The sequence below is a fragment of the Ursus americanus genome, chromosome 26 (assembly GCF_024610735.1).
Source record: "Ursus americanus isolate L20-20 chromosome 26, mUrsAme1.1.p, whole genome shotgun sequence".
Classification (NCBI taxonomy): Eukaryota; Metazoa; Chordata; class Mammalia; order Carnivora; family Ursidae; genus Ursus; species Ursus americanus.
Window position 1 is genome coordinate 34,235,190 of NC_142152.1, and position 14,275 is coordinate 34,249,464.

General features: G+C 41.9%; 1 protein-coding gene across 3 annotated transcripts in view; it reads right to left on the bottom strand.

Annotated features, from left to right (window-relative positions):
• Positions 1-13,084, bottom strand: part of ATXN3 (ataxin 3) — a 37,050-nt gene extending 23,966 nt beyond the window's left edge. The window contains exons 1-5 of one of the 3 annotated variants that reach the window (XM_045807593.2): positions 13,007-13,084; positions 5,295-5,459; positions 5,021-5,065; positions 3,064-3,149; positions 2,589-2,655 (exon numbers count right to left, since the gene is read on the bottom strand). In XM_045807593.2, coding sequence (XP_045663549.1) covers positions 2,589-2,655; positions 3,064-3,149; positions 5,021-5,065; positions 5,295-5,459; positions 13,007-13,030 — 387 coding nt within the window. In that variant the 5' untranslated portion in view covers positions 13,031-13,084. Of the gene's footprint in view, positions 1-2,588; positions 2,656-3,063; positions 3,150-5,020; positions 5,066-5,294; positions 5,460-13,006 lie in introns of those variants that run through there. The other 2 variants (XM_045807594.2, XM_045807595.2) reach the window with 2 other exon arrangements.
• Positions 13,085-14,275: the final 1,191 nt, after the last annotated feature.

Consider the following 14,275-nt stretch of genomic DNA (forward strand, 5'->3'; position numbering starts at 1 on the left):
CATTTAGTCACTACTTCATAGGACTCCTAATTTAACCCACATGATACAGAAGTTTCAAAAATTACTGTCAGCATCATGACTGATTACTTTTCCTTGATTTTGACAGAGATAACGCTTTTCCAGTCATTCATTTCTCCAAAGACAACATGCAGATGGCTAACGGACACATGAAAAGATGCTCCACACCACCCGTCACCGCAGAAATGCACATCAAAACTACCGTGAGATATCAGCTGTCAGAATGGCTAAAATCAACAACACAAGAAACAACGAGTGTTGGCAAGGATGTGGCGAAAGAGGAACCCTCGTGCTCTGCTGGTGGGAATGCAAACTGGTGCAGCTGCTGTGGAAAACAGTACGGAGGTTCCCCCCAAATTAAAAACAGAACTGCCCTATGATCCACTAATTCCACTACTGGGTATATACCCAAAGAATACCAAAACACTACTTTGGAAAGATATATGCACCTCTATGTTTACTGCAACATTATTTACAATAGCTAAATTATGGAAGCAGCCCAAGTGTCCACTGACAGATGAATGGCTAAAGACAGACGATACATACACACTCTGGAATATTACTCAGCCATAAAAACGAATGAAATCCTGGGGCACCTGGGGGGGTCTCAGTCGGTTAAGCCTCTGACTCTTGATTTTGGCTCAGGTCATGATCTGAGGGTCAAGAGATCAAGTCCCGAGTTGGGCTCTGCGCTTAGCTCAGAGTCTGCTTAAGATCCTCTCTCCCTCTCCCTCTGCCCCTCCCCCAATTCATGTTCTCTCCCTAAATAAATAAACCTTTTTTAAAAAATGAAATCTTACCATTTGCCACAACATGGATGGATCTAGACAGCAATTTAAATAAAAATAAATATAAATAAAAGCCAAAGGTTAAATAATCTTGGGAGTGTCCTCCCTGGTCTTTCCTTAGACTTGATCCCCACTCAGGTCAGCCTCCACTGCATCATACTGCCTTCCTTGCTCTTTATAACTCAGGAAGGACCTTTAGAAATAACCATGTCACATGAAGCTGCTTCTGGGTGGCTGACTTAAAAGATAATAGTAGGGTTTCTGTTTTGGAATTACCTCTTACTGATTTAATCCGATGCACTCATTCTTGATTTCATTTTCTTTTTTGCTCTGTATTATTTTTAAAAACAGTTTTACGGGGATGTAACTGACATGCAAGAAATCACAGTCCAATTTGAAGTTTAACATATCCATACACCCATGAAAGCATCACCACAACTGAGAGAGTTTCTGGCGCCCCTTATGATGCTCCTCTCTCACTGCTCCTTGCCTTCCTCACCCCCAGGCAACCTGACCCATCTGCTTTCTGTCTATAGATTAGTTTGCATTTTCTAGACCTTTATGTAAACGCAACAATTCAGTATGTAGTATTTTTGTCTGGCTTCTTTCACTCAGCATAATTATTTTTAGAGCCATCCATGTTGTCGAGCATATCAACAGTTCATTTCTTTTTATATTAGATCATTTACAATAACCCTCTTTTGAAGATTCAAAATTCTGATAAAAAGGGCTTTAAATAATTGTTTCAAAAGTGATACCATGTATACAAAGATCTTTGGTAACTGTTTACAAAAATGACATCTTAGGTACATTTCTCGATCTTAAGAAAGGCTTGTTCAAGACACATTCCATGTTCTTTTTTGAAAAAAAAAAAAAAAACAACAAAAAAACCCAAAAACCAGAAATGACTTTATGCAGATGTATGTATTACATGGCATTCTGGCATGTGAATAATCTTGATACGCTAAAGCTAACATGATTGAAAAACTTTTATTCATCTGGATGTTGTTTCAGGCTTCATGACACTACTGTATGCTCAACACAAACCCATACAGTCATAGTTAACTGGAAGAACATCTTTATCACATAAAAACCCACTAAAAGTAACCACATCTGTATTGTATTAAATAGAAAGTTTTTCTTATGATATAAATTATGCAGTTGACCCTTGAACAACGTGGGGGTTAGGGGTGCTGACCCCCTGCACAGTTGAAAATCCACATGCTTTCAGAATTTTGACTCCTCAAAAAACTCAATTACTAATAGCCTACTGGTGACCAGATGTCTTACTGCTAACATGAACAATGAACACATATTCTGTATATGTATTATGTACTTTTTTTTTTTTAAAGTAGGCTCCATGCCCAACATGGGACTTGAACTCATAACTCTGAGACTACAAGTTGCATGCTCTACGACCAGCCAGGTGCCCCTTATATACTTATTTTTACAATAAAGCTAGAGAAAAGAAAATGTTACTAAGAAAACCATACAGAAAATACATTTACAGTACCGTAAAAAAAAAAAAATCCACGTATAAGTGGACCCATGTAGTTCAAACCCATGTTGTTCAAGAGTCAATTCTGTATGGTTGTTATAAATAAATCTGTAAGAGAACCTGATACTATCTTTTAAAACACCAAATCTCTATCGAGATTGAAACTATACCACACACACACATTACTGGTAAGTTTCTTCATCTTTAAGGTAGCAATCCTTTACATTTTAGTTGCAAATGGAGTGCAAAATGAGAAAAAAGGCAGGGAAGGGGAGAAACATTACCTGTTTCCCTAATTTTCTAACTGTAAACCAGTGTTCTTTGTAATTGCATATAAATGATCTTTCATTTCTAGAAAAAGAAAAAAAATACATACACAAGTTGAAATTGTAGAGTTCATATTCATTTACTTTATCTACTGGCAAGTATTATAAAAAACATTAGGATTATGCCTACTGTTAAGGATCACTGGTTTTTAAGAAATTAGAAAACAGTATAAATCTCTCTGCAGATTAGTGGTGTGAGGCAAAAACACTAGCATCACACAGCATTTAAGGATCAGCTCTGTGCTGTCAGACTCTGAGGTGTGGGGAAGGCTCAGTGGGCAGATGTTCATGGACATCCCCAAAAGATGTAATAGGGAACTCTGAGAGAATGAAACAGGGAGCATCAAAACAAAAGCATTCAAAATATACTTTTCTTCTTTAAGAAATTGTAACTTTAAAAATCAAATTTAGGGAAAGCAAAATAAAATCTTACATGGGATCGATCCTGAGCCTCTGATACTCCGGACTGTTGAAGAGAATTAGTTCTAAACCCCAAACTTTCAAGGCATTGCTTATAACCTGTCAAAAAAAAAAAAAAAAAAAAAAAAAAAGCAACTTTCCATGAGCTAAACCATCAATTCCAAATTTAAGTAGTGTAGTCACGTTAGAGGTATAAACAGTTGTACTTTATATATAATTTTCCCCAGAAGGTTATAGTTTTTAAAAAAGTGTGTGTATATAGATACATCACAAAATCCATAAAAGAACAAACATAGCATCAAAAGAGTGCTATTTACACTAGGTTTCTGGAACGTCCCAGAGAAGCACATAATTCCTAGATAAAAATGTCTCGAAAACCCAGATGTATATTCTATCCAGTGGGTACTATTCTTTTTTTTTTTTTTTTTAAGATTTTATTTACTTATTTGACAGAGAGAGACAGCCAGCGAGAGAGGGAACACAAGCAGGGGGAGTGGGAGAGGAAGAAGCAGGCTCCCAGAGGAGGAGCCCAATGTGGGCCGGAACGCTGGGATCACGCCCTGAGCCGAAGGCAGACGCTTAACGACTGAGCCACGCAGGCCCCCCCCCCTTTTTTTTTTTAAAGACAGGGGGTACTATTCTTAAAACTAGTCCAATATATACATGCGATAATTTGGCTGCTATGGGTCCTGCTTTAGAAAAGGTATATTCAACTCGCTACCTGGGATGTCAGTAGTGACAAAAATGTTGTCTGTTAAAAGGAGTTCTTCCTGGGAATTTAAATGGAAGCTTTCAGAATTTAAGCTTCTATTATCATGGGTTTGTAATCTGTAGAGGGAAAAAAAAACCCCACAAGAAACAAACCTGAGTACTTCAAAGTGAGAAAGCAAAAGGATTTGTGAGAATTCACTCTCTGCGCTCCAAGGTAGCCAACGAGCAGGAAATGAACCAGGTACCAGCACAGACACAAAGTGAACGCAACGCCTTGGGCACCCGTAAGCCGGCACCAAGAGCAGGACTGCGCGCACAGGCAATGGTGGGTGCCGGGAGCCAGGCCTGCCAGGGCCTCCTCCAGCTGCAGTGCACCATGGAGCGCTGGGCGGAAATGCCGCTGGATGAGGAGTCCAGCAGGACAGCACAGGGGAGTGCAACACAAGTATGTGTAGAAACAGGCTCCTCAAGACAGGTTCTGAGAGAACTCTGGACACACCTCCCAGAGGACAGAAACAGAATGAAAGACCCACAGATAAGATAAAAGGATCTCACAAGTACACGTACAATCACCCACAGAATTCAAGGGGAGATGTAAGTTTCAAAAAAGAAAACAAGCAAAAGCCATAGACCATAATAAAGGAATCCAATCCTGGTAGGCGGATTTGAATGAAAGGTAGTAAGGTGCTGCATTTTCTCAAATTTACACAAGTAATAAGTTTGAAATACTGTGACTTATTGGAATTATGGTTATCAGCATCCACATGTAAATTAAATGGTCTCCTTTCAAAAAGCCCTACTCTAAAAATGAAGGTTCTGGGGCGCTTGGGTAGCTCAGTCGGTTAAGCGTCTGACTCTTGATCTCAACTCAGGTCTTGATCTCAGGGTTGTGAGTTCAAGCCTCGCGTTAGGATCCAGGCTGGGCGTGGAGCCTACTTAAAAAAAATAAAAAATAATAAAATAAGTAATATGAAGGTTCTACAATCTTAATTTTTCCTGTTTATCTCTATAAAAATCTAGTACTCTAGAGTATAATCTTAGACTTTTTTTCAGTTTTTTTTTCCTTGTGCTCTATAGCTTATTTTAATTTTTTTAATAATCTTATACTCTTAGACACTATCTATTGGAGGAATTTCTGAAGGTTTTATCGTTACAGTGACCATGAAAGGCTGTGAAAAGATATTCACATCAACCATATCCTCAGCTTGAACAGTGCCTGGGACATGAACAACCCTTAGTACACGCTTGTGACTACTTACTTGAATAGAGAAAAAGCCACTGTCATCCATATTTCCAGAAGGCTGCTGTTTAATTTGGATAGGTAGTTGAGGCGGGGGTTGAGGGTGGGAGAGAAGGATAAAAACTGTCATTAGTGTGCATATTTAAAATAACATCTTGTGTGTTCCCATTTATACAGTCAAGAGCACAGTTATAATTAACAAGTCAGAGCCCTATAGGAAAAATGGTGCATCCTTTTCTAAACAGTACCCACATTAAAAAAAAAACTCGATTTAGTGAATTTAAAATCAGTACCTGTAAAAATGTGCGATAGTCTTCGCTAGTAACTCCTCCTTCTGCCATTCTCATCCTCTCTTCTTCATCTAGCTGATGTGCAATTGAAGATAATTCCACAGGGCTAAAATATTCTCCTTGCAACAGATTATTCAAGCAATGCTGAGCACAAAGTGAGCCTTCTTGCTAACGTTTCCAAAAGAAAAAATTCAAATGTGACTCGTTAAACAGACTTGTACAGTAGCTTCCTCTAAAGAGGAATTTAATCATTAACTTAATGCAGCCAAACTGAACCTTTTCGGCTTTAGAGAAGAATGATTAACATAAGGGCAAGAGTTTTCACTGTTAACACTTATAATTTTACCACTAATGAAACTACAATTATTTAGCTATACAATCAAAAACTGAAGAATGATTTATGTTAAATATCATTCTCTATCAGATATGCCAAATTTCATACTTTACTAGAAACTGCTCTATAAAAGACATTAGCACCTCTCATTTTCATACCTACAATACATACGTCTTTGAAGGTTCCAGTGCAAATTAAAAATGCTGAAAGGGAATTTTAATCCCTAGAACATTTGTATTCTTATAACAAGACAATCTACTCAATCTAAATGCTTATTCAAGGAATTTGAAATCAATGAACAAAAGAATCTCGGGGCGCCTGGGTGGCACAGCGGGTAAGGGTCTGCCTTCGGCTCAGGGCGTGATCCCAGCGTTGTGGGATCGAGCCCCGCATCAGGCTCCTCCACTATGAGCCTGCTTCTTCCTCTCCCACTCCCCCTGCTTGTGTTCCCTCTCTCGCTGGCTGTCTCTCTCTCTGTCAAATAAATAAATAAAAAATCTTAAAAAGAATCTCAAGAACTGATACAGGTAAGAAAGATCCCATTTGATGTTAAGGAAGACGTAGCTAACAGAGCCAAGGTTCTCTTCAAGGACCGCTGCACGAAATGTGCATGTAGTGCGGTACAACGAGCAACACTTCCAAAAACCACCTTGGAGCTCACGTCCAGACAAGCCAGCAAGGAGAGCTGCATCCAAGCAACCACGCGATCATCGGGATCACCGGCTTCCTATCGTGGGGGGTGGAGGGAGTACAACTTCCCACGCGCCCCAGGGTCTTCAGGTACTGGGCAGCTGGCTCACACAACTGGCACCCCAAATCTAAATCCAACCTGCCTGGCGCTGAGCAGTTTATCACCCTGTTCCCCACAACGATGCCACTCTCCCATGCTTGCCTCATACGAAGGGAGATTCACTGGTGGATGAGATCCCTTCCTGTGAACACAGACCCCTCTGCGGGATGATGGCAGAAGATGAAAACACTTACCTTCTCCTGCTAACCCTGGCCCTCTAAGTTCTCCCTTTCCCCAGTAAAGTCTATGCCTTAACCCAGCCTGTCTCACCTTGTGCAATTTGTTCTGAGCTATGTTAGTCAATAGATGGTGACCCCAAAGAGCAACACCTTGCAAGACACATATTTTTCCTGATGAATTAATTTTCTAGGAACAAAAATCAGCTTCTGAAAATAATACACGGTACAGGTATGCAACGGAATAGGAAGGGAGCACTGAGACAGTCTGAGTGTGAGACAGGGGACCGAGATAAGCTTATCTTCATATTTTGGTACAGGGAAAAGTAGCCTGAAGCCAAAGACACAATCTCTCCCTCAAGTCACAGCCACATCGTGAGAGAGAGAGACCTTGTCTCTACTTTTTTTCCTTCTACTGTATTCCTACTGCCAGAAAGCAACTCCCTCTGAACAATACAATGTGAATTGAAGGGATACATAGACATCCTACTAACATTCTATTGAAAAATGGGCAAGACAAACAAGTATTCACAAGATAGCCAAACGGCTAAAAAACACAAACAGATGCTCCCCTTCATTAACCAGCACGGAATGATATACTAAAACCACAGTATGTTACTACTACACACTCTCCAAAACTGGCTACAATGTTGGAGATTAGACATATTAAAACTACTGTATACTACTGGTGGACATGCAAATTAGTACAACCACTCTGGAAAACTATCTGGAGTTTTATTAAAGCTTAACATATACAAACCCTATGATCTAGCAATTCCAATACTAGGCGCATAATGCCAACAACAGAAATGTAAACATACATTCATCAAAAGACATCTATAAAAATGTTCATAGAACTATTCGTAATGTTCCCAACCCAAATCACCCAGATGCCCATCACAGCAGAATAGGTAAATTGTGTTACATTCACAAGAGAATACTATACGACAATGAGAATGAATTAACTACAACTACCTGCAACAATATGGATGAATCAGCCTTAAAGAAGACAGATTCAAGGGGCACCTGAGTAACTCAGTTAGTTAAATGTCCAACTCTTGATTTCAGCTCAGGTCATGATCTCAGGGTCATAGGATCGAGCCCTCCATCGGGCTCTGAGCGCAGCACAGCTTGCGTGAGATTCTCTCTCCCTCTCCCTCTGCCCCTCCCCCTGCTCACACTCTCTACCTCTAAATAAATAAAATCTTAAAAAAAAACAGACTCAAAAGAGTACACTATATGATTTTATTTACAAAAAGTTCAAAAACAGGCAAAACTAATCTATGATATCAGAATTCAGGATAGTGATTACCCTTGCAGGGGTGAAGGTGGGGCGGAGGGAGAGTATCTGGAAGAGGGCCTAAGGGGAGCTTAGAGAATGCAGGTAAATGTTCTGTTACCTGAGTCTAAGAATTATTTACACATGTGTGTTCACTTTGTGAGACCTCACTGAGCTGTACTCTGATCATCTGTGTGCCCTAACATCTGATTGTTACACTTAAAAAAATTCAAATAACAACAAAAGACTTCTGCTAAGATACAGCTATTTCATGTATCAAAAGCTACCTACTATGGTGATCAGACACTGGATTTTCTGGGAACATTTCTTTTTTTTTTTTTTTTTTTAAAGATTTTATTTATTTATTTGACAGAGATAGAGACAGCCAGCGAGAGAGGGAACACAAGCAGGGGGAGTGGGAGAGGAAGAAGCAGGCTCATAGAGGAGGAGCCTGACGTGGGGCTCGATCCCATAACACCGGGATCATGCCCTGAGCCGAAGGCAGACGCTTACCCGCTGTGCCACCCAGGCGCCCCTGGGAACATTTCTAATGCAAATTTTCTGTCCCGCTGTCAGGCTACCTGCCTCAGCTGGTACTCCCAAACTATGGTCATCACATTTAATACATATATTGAAATTATGACTCCAACTATTAGTTTAAAAATTCTGTCTCTAGGGACGCCTGGGTGGCTCAGTCAGTTAAGCAGCTGCCTTCGGCTCAGGTCATGATCCCGGAGTCCTGGGATCCAGCTCCATATTGAGCTCCTTGCTCAGTGGGGAACCTGTTTCTCCCTTTGCCTGCAGCTTCCCCTGCTTGTGCTGTCTCTCTTTAAATCTTATAATAAATAAATAAATAAATAAATAAATAAATAAGCAAACAAATAAAATCTTAAAATTCTCTCTATAAAAAACTTTGAAGAAAGTCTCTATAAACCTTTGAAATACAAGAAAATAAGCACTTAAAATCAAACCTTGTCTAAGTAAAACTGTACTGCTATATGAAATATCAAGTTCTGTACTTCTAGTAAGATTTAATGGAAGAAAAGAACAAATTGTTCTGTCCAAATTTAAAATCATTTTTTAAAGTCACAAGATGAATCAAATTCTAAGAACCAAAAAAACCTGTACAATGGCCTCACCTAAGATTATGCATTCCCTGCGCCCAACTTATCCCCACTCATCTCCTTCTCATGGAGCTTTAACCAAAGTTGGATAGAAGTTTATCTGTGCCATAGTCAAAGTTCAGCAGTATCGAAATTCCATGATTTCAGGCTCAGACTTATTGTGTTGGGATCAGAGGATGAACAAACTGTAGGTTCAGCTTTACTAAGATATTTTATTTTTTTATTTTATTTTTATTTTTTTAAAGATTTTATTTATTTATTTGACACAGAGAGAGACAGCCAGTGAGAGAGGGAATACAAGCAGGAGGAGCGGGAGAGGAAGAAGTAGGCTCCCAGTAGAGGAGCCTGATGTGGGGCTTGATCCCAGGACCCCGGAATCACACCCTGAGCCGAAGGCAGACACTTAACGACTGAGCTACCCAGGCGCCCCTCTTTTGTTTTACTTTTAAGATTTTATTTATTTATTTGAGAGAGAGAGAGAGAGAAAGCATGGGGCAGAGGAAGAGGGAAAAGCAGACACCCTGCCGAGCAGGGAGCCCCCACGAGAGCTCAATCCCAGGACACTGAGATGATGACCTGAGTCGAAGGCAGATGCTTAACCGACTGAGCCACCCAGGTGCCCCTACCAAGATATATTATAAAACCACAAATAGTAACTGTAACCACATCACTCCCTCACTGTCCCCAAAGTCTTTAGGACCAACCTGCAACCAGTTCAAATTTCCAGAGATATTACTGATTACAACAGATTACAACAGAAACCAGGCATAAACCTAAGGGTGTGTGCTCAGAAATGGCCTAACTTAAAGGGCCACACAATCACCCTAGCAGATCTTCATTTCATCTCAGTGATGATAAGGTCTCACCCCCGATTATGAGGTTCAGCAAACACAAGCATCTGAGTAACAATAGCCAGCATGTCTATACTGCTGGCCAGGAAGCATTCCAAGCGCTTCCAACTGAGGCAGACACTTTATTGTCCTCACACCAGAGAGGAGGAAACTGGAGCAGAGAGATATAATCAGTAACTTGCCCAAGATCGTATGGGTAGTAAACGGCAGAGCTGGGATTCAAACCCAGGCAGAAGTTTCAAGTCTGTGATATTATTACTTCTTCAAGCCACTCATTTGGAATTTGGTTATTCCTAACCTCAAATATCCTAAATACAATTAGGAACCAACAATCACCAAAGGGCAAAATGAGTCAAAGCTCAGCATCTTTTAGGTATTTTCATTAATTTTAAACACAATCCCAACAAGTCTGATTATCATTCTCAGTTCACAGGACATTAAAAGTACCAATTGAGATGGCACAGTGACTGTACCAAGAGCAGGCAGCAACAGAAATGGTAACAAATATGACCGAAAGCAGACACCAGAACCAAACAAAAACGCAGACACCCAGCAGTTAGTGGCCATTTCGTATGAGGATCGAAGTTAGGGGTTGGCAAACTCTAACCTAGAAGCCAAATGACCTGCTCCAGTAGCTAAGAATGGTTTTGATGATTTTATTTTATTTTTGTTTTTTAAAGGATGTTTTTATTTATTTCAGAGACAGAGTGGGCGCACATGAGCGTGTAAGAGGGGAAAAGAGGTGGGGGGGAGAGGGAGAAAGAATCTGAGGCAGACACTGTGCTCAGTACAGAGCCCCACTCGGGCCTGGACCCTACAATCCCTGAGATCATGACCTGAGCTGAAACCAAGAGCCAGATGCTCAACTGACTGAGCTACCCAGGCGCTCTGGTTTTTATGATTATAGATGGTTGGGTAACACACCCATACAAACATGAACGCGTGAGAGGCCATATATAACCTGCAAAGCCTAAAATATTTACAGAAAGATTATTTACTTTAGATAAATAGCACCATACACATCTTAGAAGCTCAAGAAACTCCCAATTCATTCAAATATTTATTGAGCAATTACTATGTGCCAGGCACTATCTTAGGCACTGGGGACAGATGACCAACAACTGTTAAGTTTACATTCTAACTTAAAAAAGGATACTCAAAGTGATAACTCTGAAAATGGGGAAACCAATATCCTAAGAGGAAGTAGTTGCAAGGCCTGTTGTAGGCAGGTATCTCTACATACACAGCTTCCTTAGAACCAAAGCTGGTTTTCCGGCTCTAGCAAAGGTTAAATGTGTGTGGCAGAGGGGAAGGGAGTGTGCTAGAACATGGCATATTAAGCTAAAACATTCCCCAAATGGACTGCGTACGAGATTAACAATGGGCCCTATGGTTACAGGTGCTTTCCATTCTTGAAATATTCCCCCAAAATCTTACCAGCCTCATCTATTAAGTACATTTAAGTTGATGATAAAGGTAAATTGTACTTTTTAAGTATCTTTAAGCCTAGAGGCTGATGCTAATAGTGACTTTTTTTTTTTTAAGATTTTATTTTTTTATTTGTCAAAGAGAGAGAGCACAAGCAGGAGGAGTGGGAGGCAGAGGGAGAAGCAGGATCCCCACTGAGCAAGGAGCCTGATGCAGGACTTGATCCCAGGACCCTGGGATCACAACCCCAGACAAAGACAGACACTCAACCGTCCGAGGCACCCAGGCATCCCTGATAGCGACTTCTTTCAGGAAAGTACACCTTTATGAGGCTAGCACCCAGCTTCTTATCCGAATCTCAAGAAGTGGTGTGGAAATGTTTAAAATCTTCCATTTGAAACATCTGATCCTACCCTAAAGCTTTTGAAAAATAGTAATAAAAATATGTATATGTAGGGTTCTCTTCATCCAGTCTCCTTAGCCAAGCAACTAAATTTCTCTTGTCCAAGATTCATAAATCATGTCAATCAAGTCAAAAGATTAGTGATAACTATACCACTGAGTCCTTATCCACACATAAAAACCGGTCTACCCCAGTGCCAAAACGTGCTAAAATATTTTCTATAAAGAAAAGCATCCCATTTAACAATTTGTTTAGATTTACACTGTGCCTCTTTTTGTCTTTGATGGCTTTGACTTGTGTGACTTTTTAAATGGATAAATGATCGTTTAAAAGTATTTAACAAAACAAAACCCCTTTGCTCCTACTAAATAATAGCCTCACCAACAACCCTTTCCAAACATGAAACTCTTATGAAACAACATATCATGTGCCAAAGTTGTCCTGAGGAAGGTTTCACTCACACCCAAACAGCTTGTTTATTGTATGTGAGAGAAGACGAGTTTCTCCACATGCCACAAACAGCATCTTCAAGTGCGTGGTCATCCCAGAATAAAAGACAAACGCTAGGCGGACCACAACACAATTATTCCAGTCCACCCCTAATACCTAATAAGAGAGCTGGCCTCCTGATCGGGAAAGATGCAACTACCAAAAGAAACGAAACCTAAACATCCCGTAACAAAAACTCTTGTGACGACTTCCCTATTTAGGGGAGCGGAGGATTTCCTACCTCACTTCCTTAAGTGTCAGGCCCTACACGGGACGAGCCAAGAACCCCGCCCTCGGGAGGCTCCTGGACCCAGTGCAGGAGGACGAGAACACAACCCCAGAGATCTAAGTGTATGGGAGGTTCCAATATCGAATTGAGGAGCCCAGAGAAGGAAAAGTTAAATCTGCCAGGAGTAGGACTGGGGTGTGGGGTGGAGTTGGGAAGGGTCGAGGGACTTGTCCAAGAGGTGACTAGCTAGAAACCTAGGGAGAGTGGAGGAGAAGGGACTGGAGAACGAATCCCACGGAAAGTGGAGGGGAAGCGCAAAAGCTAACGCATTCGGTGGCACCCCTCTCCCGTGCCCCACGGCGCCTCCGGCCCTGCTTCACTCCCTTCCAGCTCGCCGGCGTCCCCGGCCCGGGACTCCTCGGGCACCGGCCTCTGGGGCACTGGGTGCGGTGGGGGAGTCGGTGAAGCTCCTCTTCCTATCAAGCTACTCCGCCCGGCAAGACTGGGATGGGGGCGACTCGGGCCCCCGCCAGCGCTCCAGGAGGAGGAGGTACCACGCCCCACCGCAGCCACGGCACAGCAGACAGATCACCACCGAACGCGGACACTTACTTTCTCGTGGAAGATGGACTCCATGTTTATTTGTCTGGAGCCAACGGCCCCCGCGCCGAACCACCCCCTCCAGCCCCGCCCCTCGGCCCCACCCCTCCTCCCACCCTGCCCCGCCCCGCCTCGAGCCGCCCCTGCCCACGTGACTCGTACAGACCAATCATCCCGGAGGATATGAATCACGTGGAACGAAGAGCGAGTGAACGCCGGGGCGGTAAATGCGAGCACACGTGACCTTTGTAGCGCGTCCTCCCATATCCCTTTATCCGGCCGGCGGGGGGGCGGGGTTGCAGCGCCACCTACCGTCTGGAGGAACATCTCTGCTTCCCACCCATTGCTATGGATTTTTAGGCTATTAAGGGGTCTGGATAAGGAGCACCTGGGTTCTATGTTCTTGTATGTTCTCCACTTTGTATTGTCTGCTCATCATATCTGCATGTAATTATTTAATATTTTTCCCTTCCTCCCCCACTGAAAGCCTGATTAAGACATCATTGCATCCCCCAACACCTAGCGCTTGTGTAAAAATGTAATTAATATTTATATAGAGCTTACTGTAGGGTAGGCATTCTTTTTGAACTACTTTGCATATATTAACGAATTTAATATAACCATCTTTGATGTAGGTGTTGTTATGATCCCCGTTTTACACATGAGGACATTGATGAGCAGGGAGGTTAAGAGAAGAACCGTGTCTAAGGTCAACTAGTGAGTTGCCCTTGCTGGGGTCCAAATCCAGACACCTTGTTACTGTCTGCGTTCTGACCCTGAAGAGGAGGCGTGAGTTGGGGGAACTGAAAAGTCCAGTAAAGTGGGTGACGGGGTTTGATGAAGCTGAAGGAGTAGGAAAGAAGCGGATTTTGCACCTTGAAATTAGGTTAAGGAAGGTATGCTTGTTAAAGACAGTTGGGGAGTTATATAAAGTTTTTAAAGAAGAGACGCTCAGATTTGCATTTTATTAAGATCGCTCTAGCTGCAGAAAAGAGCTGATGCTGTGGAAGGAATCTTGGGAGAGATGATGGTGTTTGGGCTAGAGTGATGACTTGCACTGGAGAGGAGGCCATTTTGAGAGATAATTAGGAAGTGGGGAGACTCAGTAGAACTTGGTGAGAGTGGAAAGAGAGGGACACAGAATTGTTAGGGATAATGTCTGGGTTTCTGCCCTAGGCAGCCACTGTGGCAGGAATACTATTCACTTAGATAGGGAATACTGGAGGAAGGGGCAAGGTTTGGGAAATACCTATGATATGTAAGACAAGTAATGAGTGGAGA